The following is a 25,935-nucleotide window of genomic DNA, read 5'->3' as shown; positions in this document are numbered from 1 at the left end:
GAACAAAACTAACATAAAAGACACTCGAGTAAACAAAAATGTAGGTGGGCAGGGGATTAAGCAATAGAAAACAGTGTATATTTGTGATAACAAGGCTGTGGGAGGATATAAATATGTGAATATTTGTGCGTGTGTGTGTGGGGGGGGGGGGGTGTTCGTCACTATTCGATATTTTGCCCTATATAATTAAACAGGCGCCAATGCCACTTAGTTGTGAAAGACAGCTCTCAGATAGAATTTTCAAACCTTGCGCGCTTCAGTCAAATAAATTCAGGCGGGAAATTAAAGGTTTTAAATCTATGCAGTGATGTCACAAATCTCCACATGAAGACTGCATATGAAAATACAGAAACAGAGCGTGGTCGTATAACTCTCTATTCTGATCCGACCTGACATTTCCGACTGAGGATTTGGGTGCTGAAAAAAAAACGGTTATCAGGAAAGAGAAATCGCTCTCCAAACCTAGTCGACTCATCGAGATAATTCTTATCAGCAAGTTTCTAATTGTTAAACTATTACAGTATGTATATTTTGGCGCCAATCATGCAGCAATACACCAATTGAATCGTACAGTTTCGAAGTACATTCATGCAAAGGATTAATGTTTAACTTCTTTTTTTGTCAGTAGTCTTGTATCTGTGCACCATACTGTGCATTTGCTGCATTTAAAAAGTTTTCAGATCACGTTCTCATTTGAGAAAAAGTTTTCCAATGATAATTTAAGTCTGACTTCCCAGATTCTCACTTAGAATAAAATAGGCAGTGAAATAACCCAGTTAATACATTACTATTTTTTATATAAGCAATGAAGTCAGCTAATGAAGAGACTAGAGCTGATTTAAATGGTGGCGGGCATTTTCGTAAGGAGAAATAAATGAAATTGAAGTATTTGGAATGCAACTGTGAATAATGTATTGGCGAATACTATCTGTCAAGAAATGATCCGAAGTGTTGAAGAAATTATAGCCCCGCCCACAGCGATCAATCATCCAACTTTAGAGCGCGGCGCCAGCGAATAAGGAAAGTGTGTTTTTGCCCAAAGCCGCAATAAGTAAATGCGGTGGCAGCGAGAGCGGACTGAAGTTTGCAGAGATCTTGCATCCACGTGTGCCGTTGTAACTGACATCTGCGCCGACCCTCCAAAAGCTTCCGTCAGATCATAGGAGAATGTTCCTGCCCCACTCGGTGCTTATCCTCGCTGCCTTTGGGTACGCGTGTGCGACCCAAGCGCCAGCGAGTCCCCCATGCCCACCTCAGTGCCACTGTGAGGAAGATGGCATTCTACTGTGGGTCGATTGCTCAGAGCTCGGGCTTGTGACGATACCGGAGAACATAAGCACGCTGACTTCTTACCTGTAAGTGCATACACTGTTGCTCTGATATACGTATTAAATAAGTTCCATTGCCGTTTCAATCTTACCCCGAGCCCCAGTGCTCCGGCGGAGAAATTGATGTGAAGAAAAACTAAAGCATGTCGGAGAAAGTAAAATCTGTGAAGCTGACACACGTCAATTGAGAGATACAGTTTTTTTTGGCTTAACTAACAACTTTTCCCACAGCGCTACTTATGACAAATCATAATCCAGAGAAAAAAAATATTGCGTGCTGTACCTAATATGACAAGGAAATAATCAAGATATATGGAGTGGTGACGGTGTTCGTGTGAAGTACCGCACAGATATATCACGATGGTACGCGCTGACCGAAAAGAGGGCGTGAACAGGTTGATTCGTGCGGTTCCAGCGGGAATTAAGATCATCACTTTTAGAGCTATGAGAAATAGCAGCACAGTTCAACTAATGGGTGAGCTCTTTTGCAGAGTAAACGCTGCAATTATGGGCCGAACAAACCTCTTTTATGATTTTTTTTCTCTAGTTAGCGTATCAACGATGATTGCGTTTTGCACATATTTTGTGATGAAAACAACTCATTATCAGAATTTCTTTCTGATTATCTCAAGATTTGAATCATGTATCAGGGTCATTGACTAACTATAGACTTAGAACCCATCTCATATGAAGATCTTAGGAATTCTTCGCATGTATCCTTATTGAGACTAGTATGGAATATCTGAACCGGAATAGTGATAGCTTCCTTGACTAAGGCTGTTGAGAGTCAGTTAATAACTGTCGAGGAGTAAGATATGCAGATAAGACATCAGATAAGTTCAGTTTATCGGGTGCTGGCTGAAGAAGTTATTGATTGAACACAATTCCTGCGAGCTACGGCTCACGGCTGCCAGAATGCGCACTCGATTTGCTGGGAGATTTTCTTCAGCCTTGCTTGGATGCGGTATACGGAGGGGCTCTTAACACGGGGGAATAATATTCCAGTTGTAGCCGTTTGTTGCCACAGAACGGATTCCTGCTGAAATTAAACTGTACTTTTCTTATTTCATTGTCACGAAGGGAAACGAATGTCCCGTGCCAAAAATGTTTTCCAAAAAAAAAAGTAATTACTTGCTTCCGTCGGTTGGTTAAAAGGGAAAGAGGATAATTTCCACTCTGTGCTTAGAATTTTAAATAGCTGAAACTTTATATGAAAGACAAACAGGCTGCAGCAACAACACAGTGACATGCAGAGAAATACACTGCACATCAGAACGCTTTTTATAACTGTCCATTAACGTTGCACCTGCCAGGAATATTAATCCGGCTCTTTGCATAACTCATAAGCAGCGATCTAAATACCAAACGTATATTGAGAATTGTCTCATCGTGATCCTTCCAATTTCAACGAGCGCCTACTTTCCTGACGTCGGCCAATGGGCTGCTATTTTCATTAACAGTCAAATCACGTTGGTGCAGTACATTTTCGGAAACGAGTGACAACGTGATAATTAATTGCGCTTCAAATGTGCCTTTACTGCTGATCTGTACAGATTTCCCTTGACCTAAAGTGGGTTGCCTTGGTCCACATTGATCAAGACACTTGCCTGGGTGCAACAGATGTTAAAACATTTCAGGTGCGAATGTGGACTTCCGCGGCTGTCTTCTCTCGTCATTGCGAGCAAATGTTGCAGGTTGTCTTATTTGCTGTTTAACAGCACGTTGATCAAAGGTATGGAACAACCAGAATGAATTAAACCGACTAAAGATTAACAAATAGGAATACTAAACAGGGAACGTCCAGCCGTATCACCTGCCAGGATGCGTTTAAAACAGGTCTTGGGGTCGGAAGTCTAAAAGTTTGTCCAGCAATTAACAGAGCAGCTATACCCCCCTCCCCCCATTCAGTGCAGAGTAGCAATGAATTTTGCATTTTTTCATATAATAAAATATTCGAAAGTTGAATCCAGTTCACAATTCATTGTGTACCAGTGAAAATTAAACAGAAGCCATATAGTTAAAACTGCGTGATTAATGCTCTCTAATATGTGAAGGCGTCATTCTCCGTAGTGTGACATCTCAGTAAATGTATCTAGACTGAGGAGAGTATATGTCTTTCTCATCCATGCTTACACTTGTTTTTACATGAGGGCTTCTTCGATTTACATACTAAAAATAAACATTTGCTGCGTGTTTGCACGGAAGCGAACAAATCAGCCCGGGGCCGTCCGAAGGCTGGACGCTTAGCTCAGGAAGATCAGTGAAGATGTATAGCTGTAATTTATATTTGAGAGTACCCATTCAAATTCCGGGAAGTGTACAGACAACAGTGGAGTCGTCTTCGGTACCACACGCAAATCACTAAGTTCAGGCTTCAGGCACTGACGCAGTCGGACCCAGCTGTGTACTTCAATCTTCATTTACAGAAAATGAATTTAAAATCTGAATTTTGATTTTATAATTTTAAATCAAAATTAGAACCTCTGTACATTGCAAATTGAAATACCCTTGTTTTCCCATTTAAGCTTTCAAATGTATTAGAATAATTTATTTCAAAGTATTAATTTTCAAAATGTTATAGTGAAATGATAAAGTGCCATCAATACATAAATATTTTGGTAGAAGCAAAGTAATAATAAAAATTATTGGGCAATATTATTCAAAAGTGTGCATCTCATGGTGTAAGATTAAATAGTATTGGTTCTCTGAAATATGGCAGCACATACCCTTCTCACAACTACCCTTCACCACCATCTCTACTAACCAACTGAGGTGGTAAACATGTGCAGTGCTACAGATATCATTCATTTCCTGAAAAAAAACTATTCACTTAATTGAGCTGTGCGCCATTAGCATATTTTAATAAACACTGATTTAAAGTACGTAAACAAAAACAATCAAATGTACGACAGGTCTCTAAAAGTATCTATAGCAGTCACTAAATGCAATCGTCACCTACTGTCAGGCCGATTGTGTTGAAGTGCACAATTGCTCTTGGGTTTGCAATGATACGAATTGTGGCAAAAATTGAAAGTCTGGATCAGACAAAGTAAAGGAAGAGGTGACCTTCTGCTGCCTCTTCTTCATTCCTGGAATGTGACGTGTGCTGGCAGTGCCGCAGTTATTGTCCATGTTTGATTAACATTGGACAGATAGTACTAAGTTGTATTCTTGAACCACAGTAATACCACTGCTGAAACTTCCACCACATTGCTGTTAGTTAGGATTTCGCCTCAGCAATCATGAAGGGTTCATGATATACAGTATGGCCAAATTAGGTATTCAGTAGGGAGTAAGCAGAACACAGCAGTCTGTACTGTTGAAGGCATTTGAGATTATGTAGTATGAAGTTGTAATCACATAACCTGAAATGCAGCAGTGCATCATGTAGACGGTGCACACTACAGCCACAATGAACAAGTGGCAGGGAAGTTAGTACTTCTGTTGGATCAGGAGCTTGTCAAGTAGGAAGTTTAGTCCTGGACAGTAGTGAGATTCTAAAGGATTGATTGGGTGCATTCACTTCAGCAAATAGAGTATATTTCATCACAAGCTTAGCCTACACCTTGTCAATGAAAGAAAGCTTTTGAGAATCAGAATGCTGCTACGGATTACAGCTGCAGTTGTAACTGGTGTTTTGGCCACTGATGATCCGAAAACAGATTGAAGATAGAGGATTTGAAAACTATAATGCCTTTTAATGATGGTATGGTGGTGTGTCTATTAGTGCTGATGATTTTTGGCTCAGGGATCTCATGTGCTGTTACACAGAATTTGCACATTCTCTTAATAACTGGATTGCTTTTGGGTGCGCTCATGCCTTTCCATATTCTAAAGATATGCTAGTGGGTTAATTGGTTGTTGTAAATTATTACCTATTATAGGATAATGGTAAAATTAATCAAATGAGAGCTGAGAAATGTATGAGAAAGGGTAAATTGCTGGATTATAAAAAAAAATCAGGAGAAGGGGGATTAAATGAGATTGCTCCCGAAGCGTTTGGGTGGATCTGATTAACCATGTTACCTCTGTCTGTATTATTTTAAATATAGAACAAGTTGTTCGGCTGTCCTGTGCTGGAATTGGCTATTGGTTATTACTTGAATGTTACTTCCCATTTAATAACACACACAAAATGCTGGAGGAACTCAGCAGGCCAGGCAGCATCTATGAAAAAGAGTACAGTTAACGTTTCAGGCCGAGACCCTTCATCAAGATTCTTGTAGGCGTTTGAGATTATGTAGTTGAATATATAAGTACATAACCTAAAATGCTGCAGTGCATTTTATAGCGGTGGACTTCCCATTAATCAGTCTTGTTTGAATAGCTTTCAAGATGGTTTTAGTATTTGAAAATATATAAGTGAAAATACCATGCAGTTAGCAGTGAATACCCGTGCGACGAAGAACTAATTGATGAAATAATTGAAGATGTTTGATCCAAGGACATTTTGCCCTCTACACTTTCTGCAAAAATATTCTTGTTCTTTGATGACAGGCCTCCAGTGTACACAATCAACTTTCATCGTGCTAGTGATTAGTCCAATTAGGGAAAATACTTCTCCCCACAGGCAGACTTACTTAATTGCTTAAGCTGATCTCAAGGGATGTTGCTCTCATCTCTCCTGTGAAATTCAATTTCTTTTACTCTTATTTTGAGAAAAACTGCTGAACAGTCTGGAAAGAAGTGATTCTGGTCTAACTCAACCCGAACAATGGTCATTGGAATATTTATAGTTAAGTTGTTAGCGCAATTGGTTAACAACATTTATTTCAGTATGTGGATTGTAAGAGCTGATAAAGTGTAATTGACTTAGTAAAGCATGGGCAGGTACATAAAAATCTTTATTTAACATGCAGGAACAAAGTTCAACAATTTTCAAAAACTTTAACAAGTGACAAGATCATTTTGTTCTCCCCTTGTTCACATTTGAATTGGAATCAGTGAGTATAGTGTGGGCACCCTGATTGGCGGCAGGGTTAAATTCAATGTAAAGTCATTAACAAGATGGAAGGTTTTTGTAATACTGCTCATGTTTTAGAAAATCAGAACTAATTCATTTTTTGGTACCAATAAGTATAGGTGGTATTGAGAAAGATTGGATTTATTGGATTTAAGAGAAATTATGATACTTAATTATAAAACATGCCTTGTAACAATACTGTTCATTCACTTCAATGAAGACTTTTATTTTAGACTAGTTAAGTAGGGTTTGTAACCGTTCAACTACAAGGTTTGGAAAGTTAAAACCTTAAAATGAATTAGTCATGTGAAAGGTTTACACAGACTAAGAGATACTGCAGATGCTCAAAATCTTAACAACAGGCACAAAGTTCTGGAAGAGCTCAACAGGTCAGTTGTCTTCCACGGAGGGAGATGACCAGTCGATGTTTCAGGCTGAGACTCTTCATCAGGACTTACGCATTTGACATGTTATTTTGGAAATCGTTGTTATTCAATATTTTTTAACATAATGAAACTATGATTTTATTGTTAATGGAGCATGTAGCTGGCAAGCTCGATTTCCTTTGGCCAGTTAATTTGCTAATGTAGGAGATTCACATGACTATAATGGGTATCTATGTCCATCGTTATGCTGAATTTGATCATACCAAGTACTTTGCTGTGCACCAAACACGTAAGCAGAACATGCCCAAGTATTTGTACTACAATTTTTTTAAGGCAGACCTTTTTGAAGATGTTCCCTTTGATGTTACAAAAGTCTGCGCATTGCAGAAAAAGTTTAACTCAGCTACATTCTTTGAATTTTATTCTCAATTTAGAAGATAACTCCAATTGGTAAAATATATTTTAGATGAAGGATAGTGATAGATAAATGTTTGGATTTGCTATGAATCTAGGATAAGAATACGGTTTGGCTCAGCATCAGAGAATTCCTTCATTATTGTGACTGCAGCTGAACACAGACTTGGAAAATACACGCTAAACAAAAAGGAGCATTACTTCAATAATGAGCTCAAAGGTGTGCCTTTATATAGGAGCTAGCAACCTGTTATCAAGTTTAGCACATTGCCATGTACTAAACATATGCTGATGTGTTAATAGCCCATAATAAATCTGCTCCATATCATTTATAATCTAAGTCTCTGCATACATTGCCAAGTCTGCATTAGACTGAAGTAGAAACAGACTCTGGTCTTTGGTGGAGTTGGGGTGGGTGATGGTTTTGGCAGTGCAAATTCTGCAACTTGGTATTGTAATTGAATTCTCATTTCTTCAGCTGCAAATTCAACTTCCTTAACAGGAATTAAATTCTCCTGAGGCAATACGGATGATTGCCACATTTGTTTGATGTTGCTGCACTGGCATCCATATTCCATAAATGTCTGACTTACAGGATTCAAGGACTTCCTAGAGTGGTGGATGAAGGTGAAGCATTATGTTGAAATGATATCACTAACATTTGATACTCCATTGTCTTTTCAAGTTCTGGGGTTGTGAGCGGTAGGATCAGGCAAATTTAAAGATAGGCAGTTTCTGGGGATGTACTTCCAGCTTGCTGAAGAGCAGGTGTTGAAGTAGGCTGCCAACCTGTCCCTAGAGGTTTGAGTGAGGCATAGCTAAGGAACTTCCACACAGTGAAAAGGAATTCCAGATAAACCACAGTCTTATACTACTCAGTTATCCAGGTCCTATGTCTGGATCCAATATAACTTCTTTTTTAAATTGAATCCAAACTACTCCAAATTGTTCAGAGTTTTCTAAGATCATAAATTGATCAATTTCTCAAAGTTGGACAATTTAACTGAATCAGTATTTAATGCACTAGATGGCAGCCTATTCCATATCTCAGTTCCTCAATGGATGTGTTTGTTTCTAATTGTAATTGTTTATAATTACAACTGCATCTTCTGCTGCACTGATGGATTTTGCATTACACGTGTTTATTTAAGGATGATTTGGAATATTCCTTAAAAACTGGTCCGTGATAACAGTGGATTTTGCTTCTTTATCGCTTGTAACTTAATGGTTAAAAATATGGAATTCTTCATATTTTTCTTTTATGTCCATGTCAGAATGTTTCCTGTATGGGCTCCCCATAATGAATATGAAAATGACTTACTTTGGAATATTGTTTTCTACTCCTTTCTATATGTTTAAATATTTATTTTTCTCTCTGGCATTATAGATGTCACACTACATTGTGGCAGCAGGTTTCTTCTTTATAGGGATATTTTGCGTAAATCTTTATCGCAACCCATTTTCCCAAGTAGCATATAATTATCAAAAGTTATATTTACTTTTCTTAGTGATAGTATTTATCACTTTTTAGAAATACATCTCATTTTATCTGCTTAATCACTGTACATGTTTTAGAATTGGGCCTCTTTTGTCTGAATCCTTTACTTGTCCACACATGTTTGGAATGTATAGATAGATCAAAATCTTGATGATTTTTTAATTATTTTATCAAGATTCTCTATATATATTTGAAACAAGACTGAATTTAGTAACGTACCAAATCCAATCTTGGGTGTATTAAACAATGTATTGTCAGGTTAGTATAATTAAATTGTAGTTAGAGTTGAAATGAAACTTATTAGAGCAGAGTCCATAACAGGGGGAAAAATCTTGTATAACAATGATTTTCATGTTCTTGTATAATTGTTGATGGAGTTTCGAGGAATCATTTATGTTTTCCTTTCAGCTAGTAGAAGTCTGCAATGAAAGTATTAGGTACAGTATGTATAGTTGTCCTTAACATCATACACAGTACACAATGTTAGAGTCACTCAATTTACATAATGACATTAATAGCATTAGTAGCTTCTTCCTGGTACTCACAAATTGTGTTGACAGTAATGAAGGAAACAGAAATGTGTGGAATTCAAATATAATCATAACAGACATTGATGAATAAACTCACGCAACTATTCTCTATCTCAGTCTTTAGCGTGCTCCTTCAGCCTTGCTACTTTCAGCCAATGGCCAGTTTTTCATAAAGTGCCTACATTTTAAAAATATAGAATTAAAAACCATATTCAATAAAGTGGAGGTGATTGTTGGTAATCTTACTTCAATGTTCACATTTCAAGGTAGAGTTCTTGACCACAATAGTATAAGACCATAAGACACAGGAGCAGAATTAGGCCAATCAACCCCTCAAGTCTGCTTCATAATCCCATCATGGCTGATAGATGATCTTCTACATAGTGTGAACTCAGCCTCACTTCTGGACAAATGTTAAGCAAAAGCGGACAATCTGCCATTCAGAACAGCAGTCTACAAGTCATGTGATGTGTTCCATAATAACTAAAATGATTTGCTGTATCGTTGTAGTTTCACCATTAGTAAATGAAACACGTATTATCTTCAGATAGTGCTTGAAAATTTGGTCCAAAATGTGCAGACAAAATAATGGCAAAGCTTTATGGAACTCAGCGTTATTTCTATGTAATTACGATTGCCACATTAGGCAAAGGGAAATATTGACATCTATTATCGTAGAAATGTAATTATTACCAGTCTCTGTCAATGAAAATTGACAGTCAATTGACAGTCTCTGTCAATGAAAATACATACATTTTTACAACCTATGCTTTCTATTGGAGCTTTATTTTCTTTTACCATTTTTCTTTATTCTTTTTCTTTCTTTCACTGATTTGATAATATATTTGGCATTTTAACATACTTGTTAATTGAGATCCACTGTTTTAATTCATAATCCTTCAGTCATATCAGGGATTTCCAACCACTTTTATGTCATGGACCAATTCAGTTAAGCAGGAGACCATGGATTCCAGGCTGGGAACCACTAGGTTAGGTAATCATTGCTGTTTACTTGAATCCAGGTGCCAAATAGAGGGCATAGTGCAAAATCCTGATGTGCATTTTCTCCAAAACGTCACAGGGATTTAATGGGGAAGAATAAGCCATTATGACAAACACTATTGGTAAGTAATGTGATAGAATATGTTCATTTTATTAATTTTTCTGGCTTAAACATTTAATTATAACTACACTACACACTGTTGAGACTAAACATCTTTGCTACATTTCATAACTTGCAACTTTTTGGGGGCCCTGTCCTTTCTCTCATAATGTTTACTGTAAAGTTTGGTGGTCTTCAGATCTGTTAATTATTTGGAATTTTTACATCTATTTAGTGCTTTTATAGAATGTTGTTCTTTTGGATTTAAAATCATATTGGAGCATTTCCAGGTAAATTTTATTTCAGTAGGACATGGGTCTTTGAAATTTTTTTCCTCAAAAGGCAGTGGAAACAATATCATTGAATATTTTTAGGTCTGTGATCAATTGATATTTGGTAAAGTTTGAAAGGTTAGCATGGGTATGCAGGAATCCAGAGTTGACATTACAGTCAGATTAACCATGATCTGGTTAAACAGCAGAGTAAACTTGAGCACCTGAATGATCTACTTCTACTCCTGATTCGTTTTGTTTGCAGCAATATCATCACGGTCACTCTCAGGAATTGGCCCTGCTGTAGGCTGCTGCCCCACAGATGAAAGCCTTAATCTGGAATGCAACCCCAGGCTCCAGAAGTAACATGCCTTCTGAAAAACTCTACTGCACCTCGAGCCCTCCCCTCCCCCCATATTATTAACCTCTTCACTGACTCTCCGATTCCGATTCTTTGATCCTTCAAAATCCATTGTTCCTTCAAGTCCATCCAGTAATACCCATAGTTCCCACACCTCAGATGACCCCGCCACTGACCCCACAAGCTCTTGATGACATCTTCATATATCCCAGCTCATATTCACCTATGAGCTCAGTACTCACTAAGCTATATTGGCTTCAAGTTAAGCGACACTTTATTTTCAAACTGTTCATCCTTTTTTGAAATTATTCCATGGTTGCTTTTCTGTTCATTTTCTTACCTCCAGCCCTGTGACATTACAATATGCTATCTGTTTCAACTCTAGCCTCTAGCAGATCCTCAATTAGAATCCCTCCACAATAGGTGACATTGTCATGGGCTTCCAAAGTATTAAGCTTTGGACTTTTCCTTCCTAAGCCCTAAATGCTCTTTATTCCCTCTTTAAAACTGTAAAGCTTTCCTTCAAACCTATCTAGAACATAGAAAACCTACAACACAATACAGGGCCTTCAGCCCACTAAGCCTCTCATTAACTTATACACCACTATCAGGTCACCTGTCATCCTCCGCCACTCCAAGGAGAAAAGGCTGAGTCCACTCAACCTATTCTCATAAGACATGCTCCCCAATCCAGGCAGAATCCTTGTAAATCTTCTCAGCACCCTTTCTATGGTTTCCACATCCTTCCTGTAGTGAGGTGACCAGAACTGAGTACAGGACTCCAAGTAGGGTCTGACCAGGGTCCTATATAACTGCAACATTACCTCTCAGCTCCTAAACTCAATCCCAGGATTGATGAAGGTCAATGAACCGTATGCCTTCTTAACCACAGAGTCAACCTGTGCAGTAGTATTGAGTGCCCTATGGATCCCTCTGATCCTCCACACTGCCAAGAGTCTTAAAATTAATACGGTATATTCTACCATCACAATTGACCTCCCAAAATGAACCACTTCACACTTATTTGGGTTGAACTCCATCTGCCAATTCTCAGCCCAATTTTGTATCCTATCAATGTCCTGCTGTAACCTCTGACAGCCCTCCACACTATCCACAACACCCCCAACCTTTGTGTCATCAGCAAATTTACTAACCCATCCCTCCACTTCTTCATCTAGGTCACTTATAAAAATCACAAAGAGTAGGGGTCCCAGAACAGATCCTTGAGGCACATCACTGGTCACCGACCTCCATGCAGAATATGACCTGTCTACAACCAGTCTTTGCATTCTGCTGGCAAGCCAGTCCTGGATCCATAAAGCAATGTCCCCTTCGATCCCATGTCTCCTTACTTTCTCAATAAGGCTTGCATGGGGTACTTTATCAAATGCCTTGCTGAAATCCATATACACTACATCTACTGCTCTACCTTCGTCGATGTGATTAGTCACATCCTCAAAAAAATTCAATCAGGCTCATAAGGCATGACCTGCCCTTGACAAAGCCATGCTGACTATTCCTAATCATATTATGCCTCTCCAAATGTTCATAAATCCTGCTTCTCAGTATCTTCTCCATCAACTTACCAACCACTGAAGTAAGATTCACTGGTATATAATTTCCTGGGCTAACTCTACTCCCTTTCTTGAATAAGAGAATAACATCCGCAACCTTCCAATCCTCCGGAACCTCTCCCATCCCCATTGCTGATGTGAAGATCATCGCCAGAGGCTCAGCAATCTCCTCCCTTGCCTCCCACAGTAGCCTGTGGGTACATCCTGGCTGGTTCTGGTGACTTATCCAACTTGATATTTTACAAAAGTTCCAGCCCATCCTTTTCCTTAATATCTACATGCTCAAGCTTTTCAGTCCACTGTAAGTCATCCCTACAATTGCCAAGATCCGTTTCTGTAGTAAACACTGAAGCAAAGTATTTATTAAGTACCTCTGCTATCTCCCCCAGTCCATACACACTTTTCCACTGTCACACTTGATTGGTCCTATTCTCTCACGTCTTATCCTCTTGCTCTTCACATACTTGTAGAATGCCTTGGGGTTTTTTTAAATTCTGACCACCGAGGCCTTCTCATAGTCCCTTCTGCCTCTCCTAATTTTATTCTTTTCCTTCCTGCTAGCCTGATAATCTTCTAGATTTCTAGCATTACCTAGTTTTTTTGAACCTTTTGTAAGCTCTTTTTTCTTCTTGACTAGATTTACAAAAGCCTTTGTACACCACTGTTCCTCTACCCTACTATCCTTTCCCTGTCTTATTAGAATGTACCTGTGCAGAACTCAACACAAATATCCCCTGAACATCTGCCATATTTCTTCCGTACATTTCCCTGAGAACATCTGTTTCCAATTTATGCTTCCAAGTTCCTGCCTGATAGCCTCATATTTCCCCTTAATTCAATTAAACGCTTTCCTAACTTGTCTATTCCTATCCCTCTCTAAAGCCGTGGTAAAGGAGATAGAACTGTGATTACTCTCTCCAAAATGCTCTCCCACTGAGAGACCTGACACCTGACCAGGTACCTTTCCCAATATCAGATCAAGTAGGCTTATCTACATATTGTGTCAAGAAACCTTCCTGAACACACCTAACAAACTCCACCCCATCTAAACCTCTCGTTGTAAAGACATGCCAATCAATCTTTGGGAAATTAAAATCTCCCACCACAACAACCCTGTTATTATTACACCTTTTCAGAATCTGCTCCTCGATGTCCCTGTTACTGTTGGGTGGTCTATTAAAAAAACACCCTATTTCTGTGAACAAACATTTGGTTATCTACTGTGGTATGTATTGTACTCCAGTGTTGTTCCGTTCTAAAATAGTGCCATGATAGAATGCATGGCAGAATTTGTAGCGACTATATATTTGTTGAGGTGCTTTGAGCAAACAGAAGTAACCCTCTGCTGCTTCAACTTTTAGTGCAACATGCTTACATTTAGGTACGTGAACTTGTATGTGAATATAACAACAACGCATCAAGCCTACAAGCATCAACTGTGCTCTCCAGATAAATTAAACACAAATAATTGTTTACAGATGGCTGTTCATTTTCTGCACCTTCTGGAGACCTTCACCTTATGTTGTATAGGTTGCCAATTTCTGTCAGTGACTAAAATTTATGTAAATAATACTAAATTAATGTGTCATCTATAATATTAGTAGCAAATGAAATGCAGGAAGGCTCATCTATGAAAAGATAAATCTCTGTGAAGTTTTTCATTAGTCTACAAAGGAGATTAATCAATGCACTAGGAAATCATTATTACCTCCACAACAAAGGCATTTGCCATTAGATTACATCCTACACATGCCATAAATTTAAATTATTCACATATTGTTATCCTTGAATGACTCATAAGAGCATGAGTTTGATTTAGACTGTAGTGAGTGATTATATTAGCTTTTACAGTATCATATCTATAAGTGAGTAAACAGATAATAAAGTTCAACAAGCTAGTGGTATATAGAACACCTTGCAGCAAAATAACCATGATTTCTTAAGTATCTCCTCAAGTTATTTTAATACATTGACTGTGAAATGGTGAAGTCTGCCAGCTTGTTCTTAATACACTTATATAGCAGATCAATTTAAGACACATTAGCACACACAAAATATTGAAAGAACTCAGCAGGACAGGCAGCATCCTGTACCCCTGAAAACAGGGTTTTATTTTAAACAATTAAACAGATCCAAAAAGTCATTTGTTGTAATTTAGGCAATTAAACTTGAGAGATTGTAAATCTACCAGTAGCAAGCACCTCTATAGCAGTAGTATGTTGTTGTATTAATAAACTCATTGGTGAACAGAATTATTTACAGTTACTGGGATCAATATGTTGGCCAGTATCTGTCCCATTTCTGATTCATTGTTCAGCAAAGCACAACACATCTTAATCAATTCTATGAAATAAACTCTGGTGTGTGTTGTGAGAGCTCAGTGGTTCAATTGAAACATATGTTCTCAATATTGCACTGCAGCCTTGGTACAAATGATTTTTTAAATGACATAAAACTGTCATGTCTGTATCTTTTTAAATATCTGAATTTTGTTGAGATTTCCTCACACTCATGTTATTTAATTTTGCGCTTCAGTTAAAAAGCTTCTTGTATTTGTTTTAAACAGCCATTGTCTTTAAACAGGTCAACAATGAAATATAACAAATGTTCCATTATATGGTGCTTGTTGGGGTAAAGTTGGGAACAATTCTGCTTCTCAGTCGGTAGGCAATGGTCAGAAATAAAGATAGAAAAAAATTATAAGTACTCAGAGATTATACAGCATATCTGGAGAGGAATTGAGTTAATGATTTAGGTCAATTTTCTTGCATTGCAATCAAACAAAATTAGAAGTGAAACAAACATTCATAGATTCAAAGTACATTTATTATCAAAGTATGCATGCAGTATACAGCCCTGAGATTCATCTTCCCACAGCCAGCCAAAAAATAAAGAAAGAAATCTGTAGAGCCTGTTCAAAGAAAAACATTAAATTCCCATTGTGCAGAAATAGAACAAATTGGGCAAACAGCAAAAAATATGTGAGTGAAAAACACAGCATATCAAACACCAAACCACAAACCATCGAACCAGTCCGGGCATGTTCAGTTCAGATCAGTCTAGCTCTGTGTCACTCCATGTCAACCATACTTGAACAGCGTTTATTTTCTAACACGGGGAGTTATCCATCATATCCACATTATTGAATTTATTTTTTGAATAGCATCACTGAATAACAGATATCTTGACATTTATCATTTCACTGTACAGCTTTAGCTGCTGCATTTTTTGACTGGCTACAGCAATTACACTTCAAAAATAGTTCCTTGACTATAAGATGCGTCATACTAATGTGAACGTCACGTTATTACTGCTAGCCTTTATTTATTAGTGTATTTAGCATTGATCATGTCTATTATGCTTTTGTGCTGAAATCCTACATAAATTAGAACCTTAAGTACTTGTGTCACCTCTATTCCAGGAGATTTTATCAATTCCTTTAAATCTGTAGACATGGTAATGAGTATGGGAGGATTGTCTTATCCAACTTTCAACTATTATTTTTTTTAGTTTGTTACCTGACCTAAAAAATGTTTGTTTCAGGGATTTTACCATGTTGTTTTAAAGGAAAGCAAGAATAAAAGCCGATTACGCAAATCTGGCTTTAAGACAAGATTTGTTACTTTTGTTGCTCCTTGCCATATTCAACTGAACAACTCTGGAGGCAACAAAGATTCGCAGTGTAAAAATATGTGGTAATGTTTTAATCTCCTAACATTTCTTGTTACCTGTTAAGAATCAATAACAGTTTTAGCGTATTAACTGGGATCTAAAACCAACAAAAAATGTTCAAACATTTCTAAGCCTCATATTGACCCGAGGTGCTTAAAACTGGCATTACAGAGTTTACTTTGGCCTGAAACAGAAGACTGATCACTTTCTCATGGAAACAAATCATTTTCGTTCTGTTCATTAATCATCTTCTCTGGAGGGTATATGTAAAACATTGCTTCAGTCATGTTAAAACTTGGCTCCCGAGTAGGCTTAATTTCAATGCTGCTATAATAGTATGAGAAATAGAAATGAACAGCAGCCAATATTCAGCAGGTGTACTAACAAAAACACTCACAATAACTGCATTTGAAATTTTTTGATTATTTTTCCAAAATGTGCTAAGCTAATGATTCATTATTCCAATAGTAACTCATTGAAAATATTTTTGTAGATTTCCCTAAAAGTGTTTGCCATAATCACTTCAAATTGCAAGATTAAGTGCACCCAATTGTAATGAGTTCATATTGGGATGTCAGGCAAAATACTGATGAATGTCATCCAATAATAACAATTTTCCCATGTGTCACATCAATTTATAAAATTAAGACCAGATTTATCACAATGATTAAAAAAAAATCAAAGAATTAAAACTTCCAAAACATTAGATACTGTTAATAGAACGCAAAAAAACAATTAAATTTATTTGTTGCATTTATATCAATTTCATTTGTTTGTATTCACTTAGATTCTTGATTATTTTCAATAATTACAGAAAATGTAAAATTCCTACTAAAACTAAGTGGAGCTGTGATTTAAGGAAAACTTCATTCATGTGCATTTAGCAAACGTGTAAAGCTGCATTTACCTCTCACCCTTTTGGGAATACAATATGAAAAAATGTTAGCAGCTGATTGGTTTGGCTGATACATTGTGGTATTTGGATCTTGCACACATAATTGCAGGTGTATATTATTCACATCAACCTGTTGGTTCCAGTTCCCTTTTCAATGTAAAAGTCTGTGTTGCGAGGATGGAAGTAATATTAAATAAGTAGTGAATTAACGTTTCAAATGGAAAATTAGGGATAGGTGTCACACTTAAGGGCAAAATAAAATAGCATTCAAAGTGCACATGTAATTGCTCCAGTTAATGTTTTTGCTAACATTCATTTCAATGACAACAACTATTTAGGATTTAACATTTTTTGGGATAACATTGTTAAGTCTGTCAGGTCTTCATGCATCATAATCTTCCTATGGAATTAACAGCTACTTTGGGATTCCCCTGCATACAAAAGACAAAACTCTCAAAGTAGTTTCCAATAATTTAATGGCTGTACTACTCATTGGATCTGGAGTTGGAGAGGCCTGCAGCTGGGAACTTGATCAATCCGCTTGAGAGTCTAATGTTATTGAAACCTTGCATGTCAATTCACTGCCAAAAATGATCCTGTGCTATGTCTTTATCCTTATATACATGACATCTGTATCTTTTCCAGCGAGGTTCAAGGATTCCCCTCATTCAAATTTGAGGGAGTTGAATGACCTCAGAAATGTCTCTGATGACTTGAACATGTTATCTTGTTGGTTATTATTTCAGAAAACCTTTGATATTTCTGATCATTTTTCTCATTTACTCTGTGGGTTATAAATGTGTCTTTTTAAAACAAATAAATTTGAATTTTTGTTCATAATGTCTGGGTGTGCAAAGATTTTCTGGTGTTTGAAACTTTGTTGGTCCAAAGACCTGGTTATGGTAGCTGCCAAGTCCTCTAATTCAGTGAGTGGGTAGGTTGGCTTTGATTTGATTACTCAATCTGATGTCTCATACATGGAAGGTGCTATTCATGTGTAGACCTTAGCAGAAAGACTCCTCCCAGCAAGACTTGAAAATGACCACTGGGAGAATCAGCATCTAATCATCAGGAAGATTAGATATTTATAAAATGCTTGCTGTGATCTGTCAATGTTCATGGTTGACTGCAGGACCCAAACAGAAGTCTTAAATTCAAGTCAGGTGATGTAATTAAATAAATATTCCTTTTCCTCCCTATCTTGGGGAATTTTCTTTGATTACTTATTGGGTTGATCTTCGCGGCCAAAATCACTGCCAGGAAAAGCTTTGTGTCCATTCCTATCTGGCTTGGATATGGAAGGCTCGTCTCACTGGACTGTAATATCCTGCTCTTAGGCAGCAGAGTTTCTGGAATAATAAGGCTTCCACTTGAAAACCGAGGAAGTTCATTCAAACCCCTTGTAGCATTCATTGGTAGCTCTCACTTCTTAATGAATAATTTTCTTTTATAAATGTGTTTAAAAATGAAGTGGATACCCTATTAACTCATTAAACTTCTGATTTAACTTCTGTTAAGTTTAACTGATTTAACTTCTGTTTTGCCTCCTAATCTGAAGCTCCATAATTCCCATTGAAATCAAGGAGTCTAAAGACCTCAAAATATCCAAGAGGTAGTTTCTGAGAATAACACAGTGGAATCTCAGCAACTGAGTGGAGTGAACTGATTGACTTGATGTTTCCTGTCATTAAGCATGAACCTTCTGTGTTTAACAGTGTAGTCATGGACCTCTATGACATTCTGTGTTTCCAATTGCTAAATGCCAGCTATCCCATTCAGAATTGCCATCACTTTCTAACAAGCTCTGGAACAATTGAAACACGTGAATCTTCACCATAAAGCATATTTCCAGCAGAAAAAATCTCCATTGTGTGAATAATGATAATAAATTAGTGAACATTAAACTTCAAAGATATGACCTACAAGTCCATTGAAATATAGAGGCATTAGATTGTTCAGCTTACCAATAATTTTAATACCACATTTGAAAGATTGCTAAATGCTATCTGTAAGGAGAACTTAATAACATTATCAAAAATAAAACTACCCAGTATCAAGGTAATTCCTCTGCTGCTTTCCACTCCACTGTCCAATCCAGACCTACATTTGTTATTTAAGCATTTGAAGTCTATTGTGCCAATCAGTGAAGAGTAGACACTTCCCCCACTGGTTACCATGGTGCCAAAAGTGTTCTCTGTGTGTATCTCCCAATAAATTTAGAGGAGGAACTCAAAGTTCCAAGTAAAATTATCAAAGTAATTTTATGTCACCATATACTACTCTGAGATTAATTTTCTTTCAAGCATTCGCAGCAAAGCAAAGAATTACAATAGAGTCATTGAAAAACTACATACAAAGACTACCAGTATGCTAAAGAAGACAAACAATACAAATACAAGTAAATAAATGATACTGAGAAAATGAGTTGAGGGTCGTTGAAAGTGAGTCGATAGGTTGTAGAACCAGTTCAGTGTTGTGGTGAGTTTCCACACTGACTCAGCCTAATAGTTGAAGGGTGATAACTGTTCCTGAACCTGGTGGTATGGGACTTAAGGCTCCTGTATCCCCCTTACCAATAGCAGCAGTGAGAAGAGAACATGGCCTGGATGGTGGACTCATTGTTTCTTAACACCAGCGATGACTCTACTTCCACCCACCACTAACTGTCTACTGACAACAAACACACTTTAGTTTACATGACATTCCATGTTAGAGATATCTCCGAGCAGATTGGCAGTTTTACTTGTGTACAAGCATGACCTTGACTGGGACAGCTGTAGTTAGAAACACTTCATGCACTTACACTTTCCATTCATGTCAATGTGAACCCAAATAAGTCACCATAATTGTAGAAAGCAAATGATGAATATCCTGTTTGCTTATATATGCCGTTTCGACACCCTGTAAAGGGGAAAATGATTGAAATATGAATTACTGTGCACTCTTACAAGGAATTAATAGTTCCTATCCAGATGTTTATAGAGGGTAACCATGTGAACCTTGGTAGGTGTCCTCTCTTAAGATATCACTAAATGCAAGTCGAAGAGAGAATTTTACTTTCTGGACATACAGAAATCACCTGTGCACTTTTTCTTCTACTCTGTGCTTGCATCCCAATATCCATTTGCAATAAATTAACTTTAATGCAGTTAGCCACCTCACCAAAAACAATTTGCAACTTGTCAAAAAATGAAAATTTAACAAATATCAATTCTACAATAATGACAACAAAATACATTTACAAAACACAATTAACTTTTAAAGGCACTTAATGGAACCTTTAGCAAACACAAACCAACACAACTTTTGACAAAATGTTCAAGAGATTAAGAAAAAAATGAAGGTGGAAATTTCTAACTTTTCCAGTTATGGCAACTGTAAGAAAGGAAATCATTTGCAAATCATCTTCAGATATTATGAACAGTTGAACATGTGATTGCCTAAGACTGTGATCATGTGACATCATATTTTTGAGCATTCATTGTTTCATTTTCAATGAAAAATTATCTTTGCATACTCAGGAACTTCAATGATTTACAGAGTCTGATTTTTTTTCTGTGTCCAGGACACCCCGATGCACAACACAGAGCAGAATTTAAACATTTGCTCTGCCTTCTAGTGTAGTTCAACTTAAATGCCTTTTCCATAATGAACACTCACTCGGGGCCATCTCGGTCCATGAGCCTCTCAGATAGGCACAATACCTCTGAGGTTTGCCTTAGCTTGACCTAAACAGGAATATGCCTCCCCATCCACCAATTTCCTTATCGAACATTTCTATCCACTAATCTTTCAATCCAAGCAATCCCACTGCACCTTCTCATCCAGTAGAACCACCAATTCCCATCTCCCTTGATTATCCCTGCTATTTTTCTTCTCCAGTGATCTATTTCCTCTACTCTGAATCAAGAAGTCAGAACTCTAAGCAGGTTGCTTTACTTCATTATATAACCTTATTCAAGATCAATCCATTGGAGTTGTTCATGATTGGATGTAATTAACTACCTTTGTATTTAAATCTGTGCATCAGTTAGTCTCATTTACAATGTGTACCCGGAGCAGACTAAGCCTGTGATTTTCTTCACCCTTGCTGTAGTCAATTTAAAAATCAATAGCTATAAGATCAAGCTTCAATGATTAACATTATTTGCCATGTACAATTAGATATACAGTGGATTTTGATTAATTAGGACTCATGGGGGCCCAATTAAGCAGATTTTAATACAATGGACACTCACAAAATGCTGATGGAATGCAGCAGGCCAGGCAGCATCTATAGGAAGAAATACAGTCGATGTTTCAGGCCGAGACCCTTCGTCAGGACTAAGTGAAAGAAGAGATAGTAAGAGATTTGAAAGCAGGAGGGGGAGGGGGAGATCCGAAATGATAGGTGAAGACAGGAGGGGGAGGGAGGAAGCTAAGAGCTGGAAAGGTGATTGGCAAAAGTGATACAGAGCTGGAGAAGGGAGAGGATCATGGGATGGGAGGCCTGAGGAGAAAGAAAGGAGGGGGAGGGGAGCACCAGAGGATGATAGAGAGCAGGCAAGGAGTGATTGTGAGAGGGACAGAGAGAAAAAAGAGAGAGAGGGAAAAAATGGGGAAAATAATAAATAAATAAATAAATCAGGGATGGGGTAAGAAGGGGAGGAGGAGCATTAACGGAAGTTAGAGAAATCAATGTTCATGCCATCAGGTTGGAGGCTACCCAGCCAGAATATAAGGTGCTGCTCCTCCAACCTGAGCGTGACTTCATCTTGACAGTAGAGGAGGCCATGGATAGACATATCAGAATGGGAATGGGATGTGGAATTAAAATGTGTGGCCACTGGGAGATCCTGCTTCCTCTGGCGGTCAGAGTGTAGATGTTCAGCAAAATGGTCTCTCAGTCTGCGTCGGGTCTCACCAATTTATAGAAGGCTGCACTGGGAGCACCGGGCGCAGTATATCACACCTGCTGACTCACAGGTAAAGTGTCGCCTCACCTGGTAGGACTGTCTGGGGTCCTGAATGGTGGTGAGGGAAGAAGTGTAAGGGCAGGTGCAGCACTTGTTTTGCTTACAAGGATATGTGGTGGGAGGGAGATCGGTGGTAAGGGATTGGGTGGGGGATGAATGGACAAGGGAGTCACATAGGGAGCAATCCCAGCAGAAAGTAGAAAGAGGTGGAGAGGGAAAGGTGTACGTGGTGGTGGGATCCTGTTGGAGGTGGCGGAAGTTATGGAGAATTATATGTTGAACCCGGAGGCTGGTGGGGTGGTAGGTTAGTACAGTGGCTCCAATTAGCTAAATTTTCATGGAAATGGTAAAAAAGGTATAAAAAAGATAAACTACCATTTAACTGTGTAACAAATTATGCATTTAAATAGAATATAGAACAAATTTGAACACTACCAGTAATACTACAGTACCATAAACTGTTTATTAGTTCCCAATAGTTATTGATGGAATAATTCATCCAGTGTATGCTGCCACGTTCTTTTGATTGACTAGATGGACAAAAACAGTGCAGACATCAAGTGCAGATAATGGACTACCTTCATACAATTCTTACAACCATCCTCCAAATGTTAATTTTTATTGTAACATTCAAGCTGATTATTAAGGATTCAAATTCTTTGTAGTTCCTAACTTGATGGAGTAATGAAATTGTTTCATTTTCACTCCTGGCCATCTCTGCCTTCTCCAAACCTGGATGCTTGAAACTACAGTACGCAAAACAGTTCTGAATTGATAATCGCCAATTATCAGTGACAAAAATCACTGTTTTTGAACACAACCACATGCAACTGACACTATTTCAAAACTGTGAGCTCTAAGCATGGTGTAGTGTCTAATGACTACACAACTGCATGCAGCTTATGTTGGTTAGAAACTATTCTGCAGCAGTTTTTTGCCCTCATAAGTTGCATAGTGCCCAAATAAACAAAAGGAATCACACCTATTTTCTCAATTAGTTTTTGTCCTTTAAGGCTTGTCCCAAATTAGCAGCTGCCCTGATTAACTGATGGTCAAATTAACTGGAATCCGCTGTGGTGCATTGGTGTGACCTGCAGCAAAATGCAACACCCAACAATTAGAAGAATAAAGAATTATATAAACATAAACTTAGAGGTTAAAGTACGATTATGGAATAAAATGTGCATAAATACATAATTGCCAGCATGTATCTACAATCTAAACAGTATTTTAGAAAAAGTGGTTTAAAGTATTTTGAACAGAGATAAGAAGGAATTTCTTTAGCCACAGGGTGGTGAATCTGTAGAATTCATTGCCACAGATGGCTATGGAAGCCAAGTGATTGGGTATATTTAAAGCAGATGTTGATAGGTTCTTGATTATTAAGGGCATTAAAGGTTACAGGGAGAAAGCAGGAGAATGCGTTTGAGAGAGATAATAAATAATTCATATGGAATGGCAGAGCAGATTTGATTGGTTGAATGGCCTAATTCAGCTCCTATGTTTTATGGTCTTTACAATGTAGAACAATGTCTGAGGTAATAGACTGAGGAAGTAGGGTGGCAACTAGAAAGGCTGATCAGATTAATTGTCTGAGGGAAGAAACTCTTAAAATGGCATGAACTGTTTGTTTTGATAGCCCTTTAGTATTTTCCAGAAGGGGCTTTTGGAAAAGGCAGTCTGCAGGGTGGTAGAGTCTGTTTTCATCCTGGACACTGCAGCCAATCACCTTTTTTGCTGTCCGGACAGCTCGCTGCAGTTTTTGTATATTGGGAGAAGAAGGTGTGCCAAACTAAACAGTAATGCTGATGTGAGGATGCTCTTTATGATGAATTGCAAAAGCGTGTGCTGGGAAAGATGGAATATAGTTTAACTACTGTACCAAATGACCACTAATTCAAAAGAAAAGCATCACACATTATCAGTGCGGAAAGTTAAAGATCTCATGGATGCAATGGTTGTGATGCTATTTACCTAAAAATATAAGGATGATGTTCATAATGCAAATCATTTGCCTTTCTTTCTCTTAAAACCTTGTTCCCTTAGTTCTGAAGCACATGAGGATTCTTTCCTTCATATTTACAGTAGGTTTGCATGACTTATTTAAGATGCATGCAATTTACTTATTCCCCATGGGCTGGGTTTGGTTGATTGATGCCAGACAAAATGATCTCGGCTGCCAGTAAAGTACTTCATAAACATCCTTCTGTGACTCCAATCTAAATACCAGTTCCTCAAGCAGCGCAGAAAAAATAAACCCATCCCAGACTATAGAGCTAGATCAGAACTCTGATAATGCTTAAAAATAAGACAATGTTGCACCCCTCTACATATACGGAGTTTTACCTTGACTTATGCTGAAATCTTTCTATGCGATTGCATCTCTCTCTTCAGGTTGTTCTGGAAATTCACACCTACTGGACCAAATTGAATGTTTTAACTCAGAATCGCCGGTCAGTTACAAAGCGTCATAAATCTTTGGAAAACTAGCTCTTGAGTGTAAACTTGCCCTTTCTTGATGTCACCACATCAGAGGGATCCCTGGCAATCTCTAACGTGATGACACTAAGTAGGTCAAGCAACCAATCACATGAAAACATTCGTAGAATGATCTCTCAAGTATTAACCAGCCCTTTGAAAATTATACAGTGATAAATAATGTTTGGGATACAGAGGAATTATAAACACATAAATTTGCTTCTTAAAGCCAAATACTTAATTCAGAAACTACAAACAAATAATTATTTTATGACCATGTTACAGCATTTGTGTGGCAGTAATTATGTCTTTATATGACATTAAAAGCTTCCAAACCTCGCAAAACAAAACATGAGATTTGATTGGTATTTCACAGCTGAATAGGTTTGTAAATAGCATAAATTCATCTTAGTCCCTTAAATCTACTGGAGAAGGCGACAAACGGCACTGCCTATGGAGCAGAATGAAATAGTACCATCTGATTCACTGAATACATATGTGATTCTACATATGTGCAGAAACTGAATACATACGTGATTCTACATACGTGCAGAAATTCCAGAATTGCCATCGGTTTCACAAGAGCACTGATTGCGAATGATGATATTTTAATCATCACAACTGCTGCTAAAAGCTTCAGCTATTCATCACTTACTGTGTTTCTCCCCGTCTCTGGCACACACACTCAAGTACCACCCAGCATTTACATCGATATATGCCCAGTATACGAAAAATTTTAAAAAAAACAAATGTTCTAAGGAGAAATTATTTTATTTGCTAATTCAATGGTACTTTGTTTTGGGGTTAATGAATGGAGATAATTAAATAATATTTTGATATCCAAACATTTGGAATTATGATGTGATGGATGTATGCTATATACATGTCATGTTAATGGACAGATGATGGCCTGTTTCATCAGAAAAGGAGCATTACCTTGTATAAAGCATAATTATGGTATCTTCCTATCAAAGGCTGGTTAGGCAATTGCAGAGACTGCATGGAACATGAAATTTCAAACACAAGTAGAAAACAAAATTTTACAGCCTTAATTTCAAATGGCTACTTACAAAAAGCCAGGAGCATATTATTTTACATAATTAGAAATATTTAAAGGAACCGAAATGAGGATAATAATCAATGCTAATGTAACCGTCAAAAGTCTGCAGATTTGTAGCTACTTCGAACTGTTGTGTTGTTGTTGTTTTACAATGCTATACTGTGTAAAATGCTTAGTGTTTTTCCATGTGTTGATATGTGCCTCTTTAAAATTGCATATCTTATTAATATTCAGTAAGATTGACACAGAATTTATTGTTAGGTAGGATCTTTACTATAACAATTTCAATCACGTTCTTATCTGCCTACCAAAATTTTGAAACCAGATTAATTTGAAACATTATAGGAATGATGGAGTCTGGGTAAAATAGTGTTTTATTATTGTCACTTGTACCAATATACAGTGAAAAATTTGTCTTGCCTATAGTTCATACAGATTAAGCCACTA

At 37.5% G+C, this 25,935-nt stretch overlaps 1 protein-coding gene across 1 annotated transcript in view; it reads left to right on the top strand.

Annotated features, from left to right (window-relative positions):
- The first annotated feature begins 1,049 nt into the window (after positions 1 to 1,049).
- Positions 1,050 to 25,935, top strand: part of LOC132381178 (leucine-rich repeat-containing G-protein coupled receptor 6) — a 317,117-nt gene continuing 292,231 nt past the window's right edge. The window contains exon 1 of the mRNA XM_059950470.1: positions 1,050 to 1,355. Within this exon, the coding sequence (XP_059806453.1) occupies positions 1,168 to 1,355 (188 nt within the window). The 5' untranslated portion in view covers positions 1,050 to 1,167. The remainder of the gene's footprint in view (positions 1,356 to 25,935) is intronic.

Source organism: Hypanus sabinus, chromosome 25 (assembly GCF_030144855.1).
Source record: "Hypanus sabinus isolate sHypSab1 chromosome 25, sHypSab1.hap1, whole genome shotgun sequence".
Classification (NCBI taxonomy): domain Eukaryota; kingdom Metazoa; phylum Chordata; class Chondrichthyes; order Myliobatiformes; family Dasyatidae; genus Hypanus; species Hypanus sabinus.
This window is presented reverse-complemented; position numbering and strand designations above follow the sequence as displayed.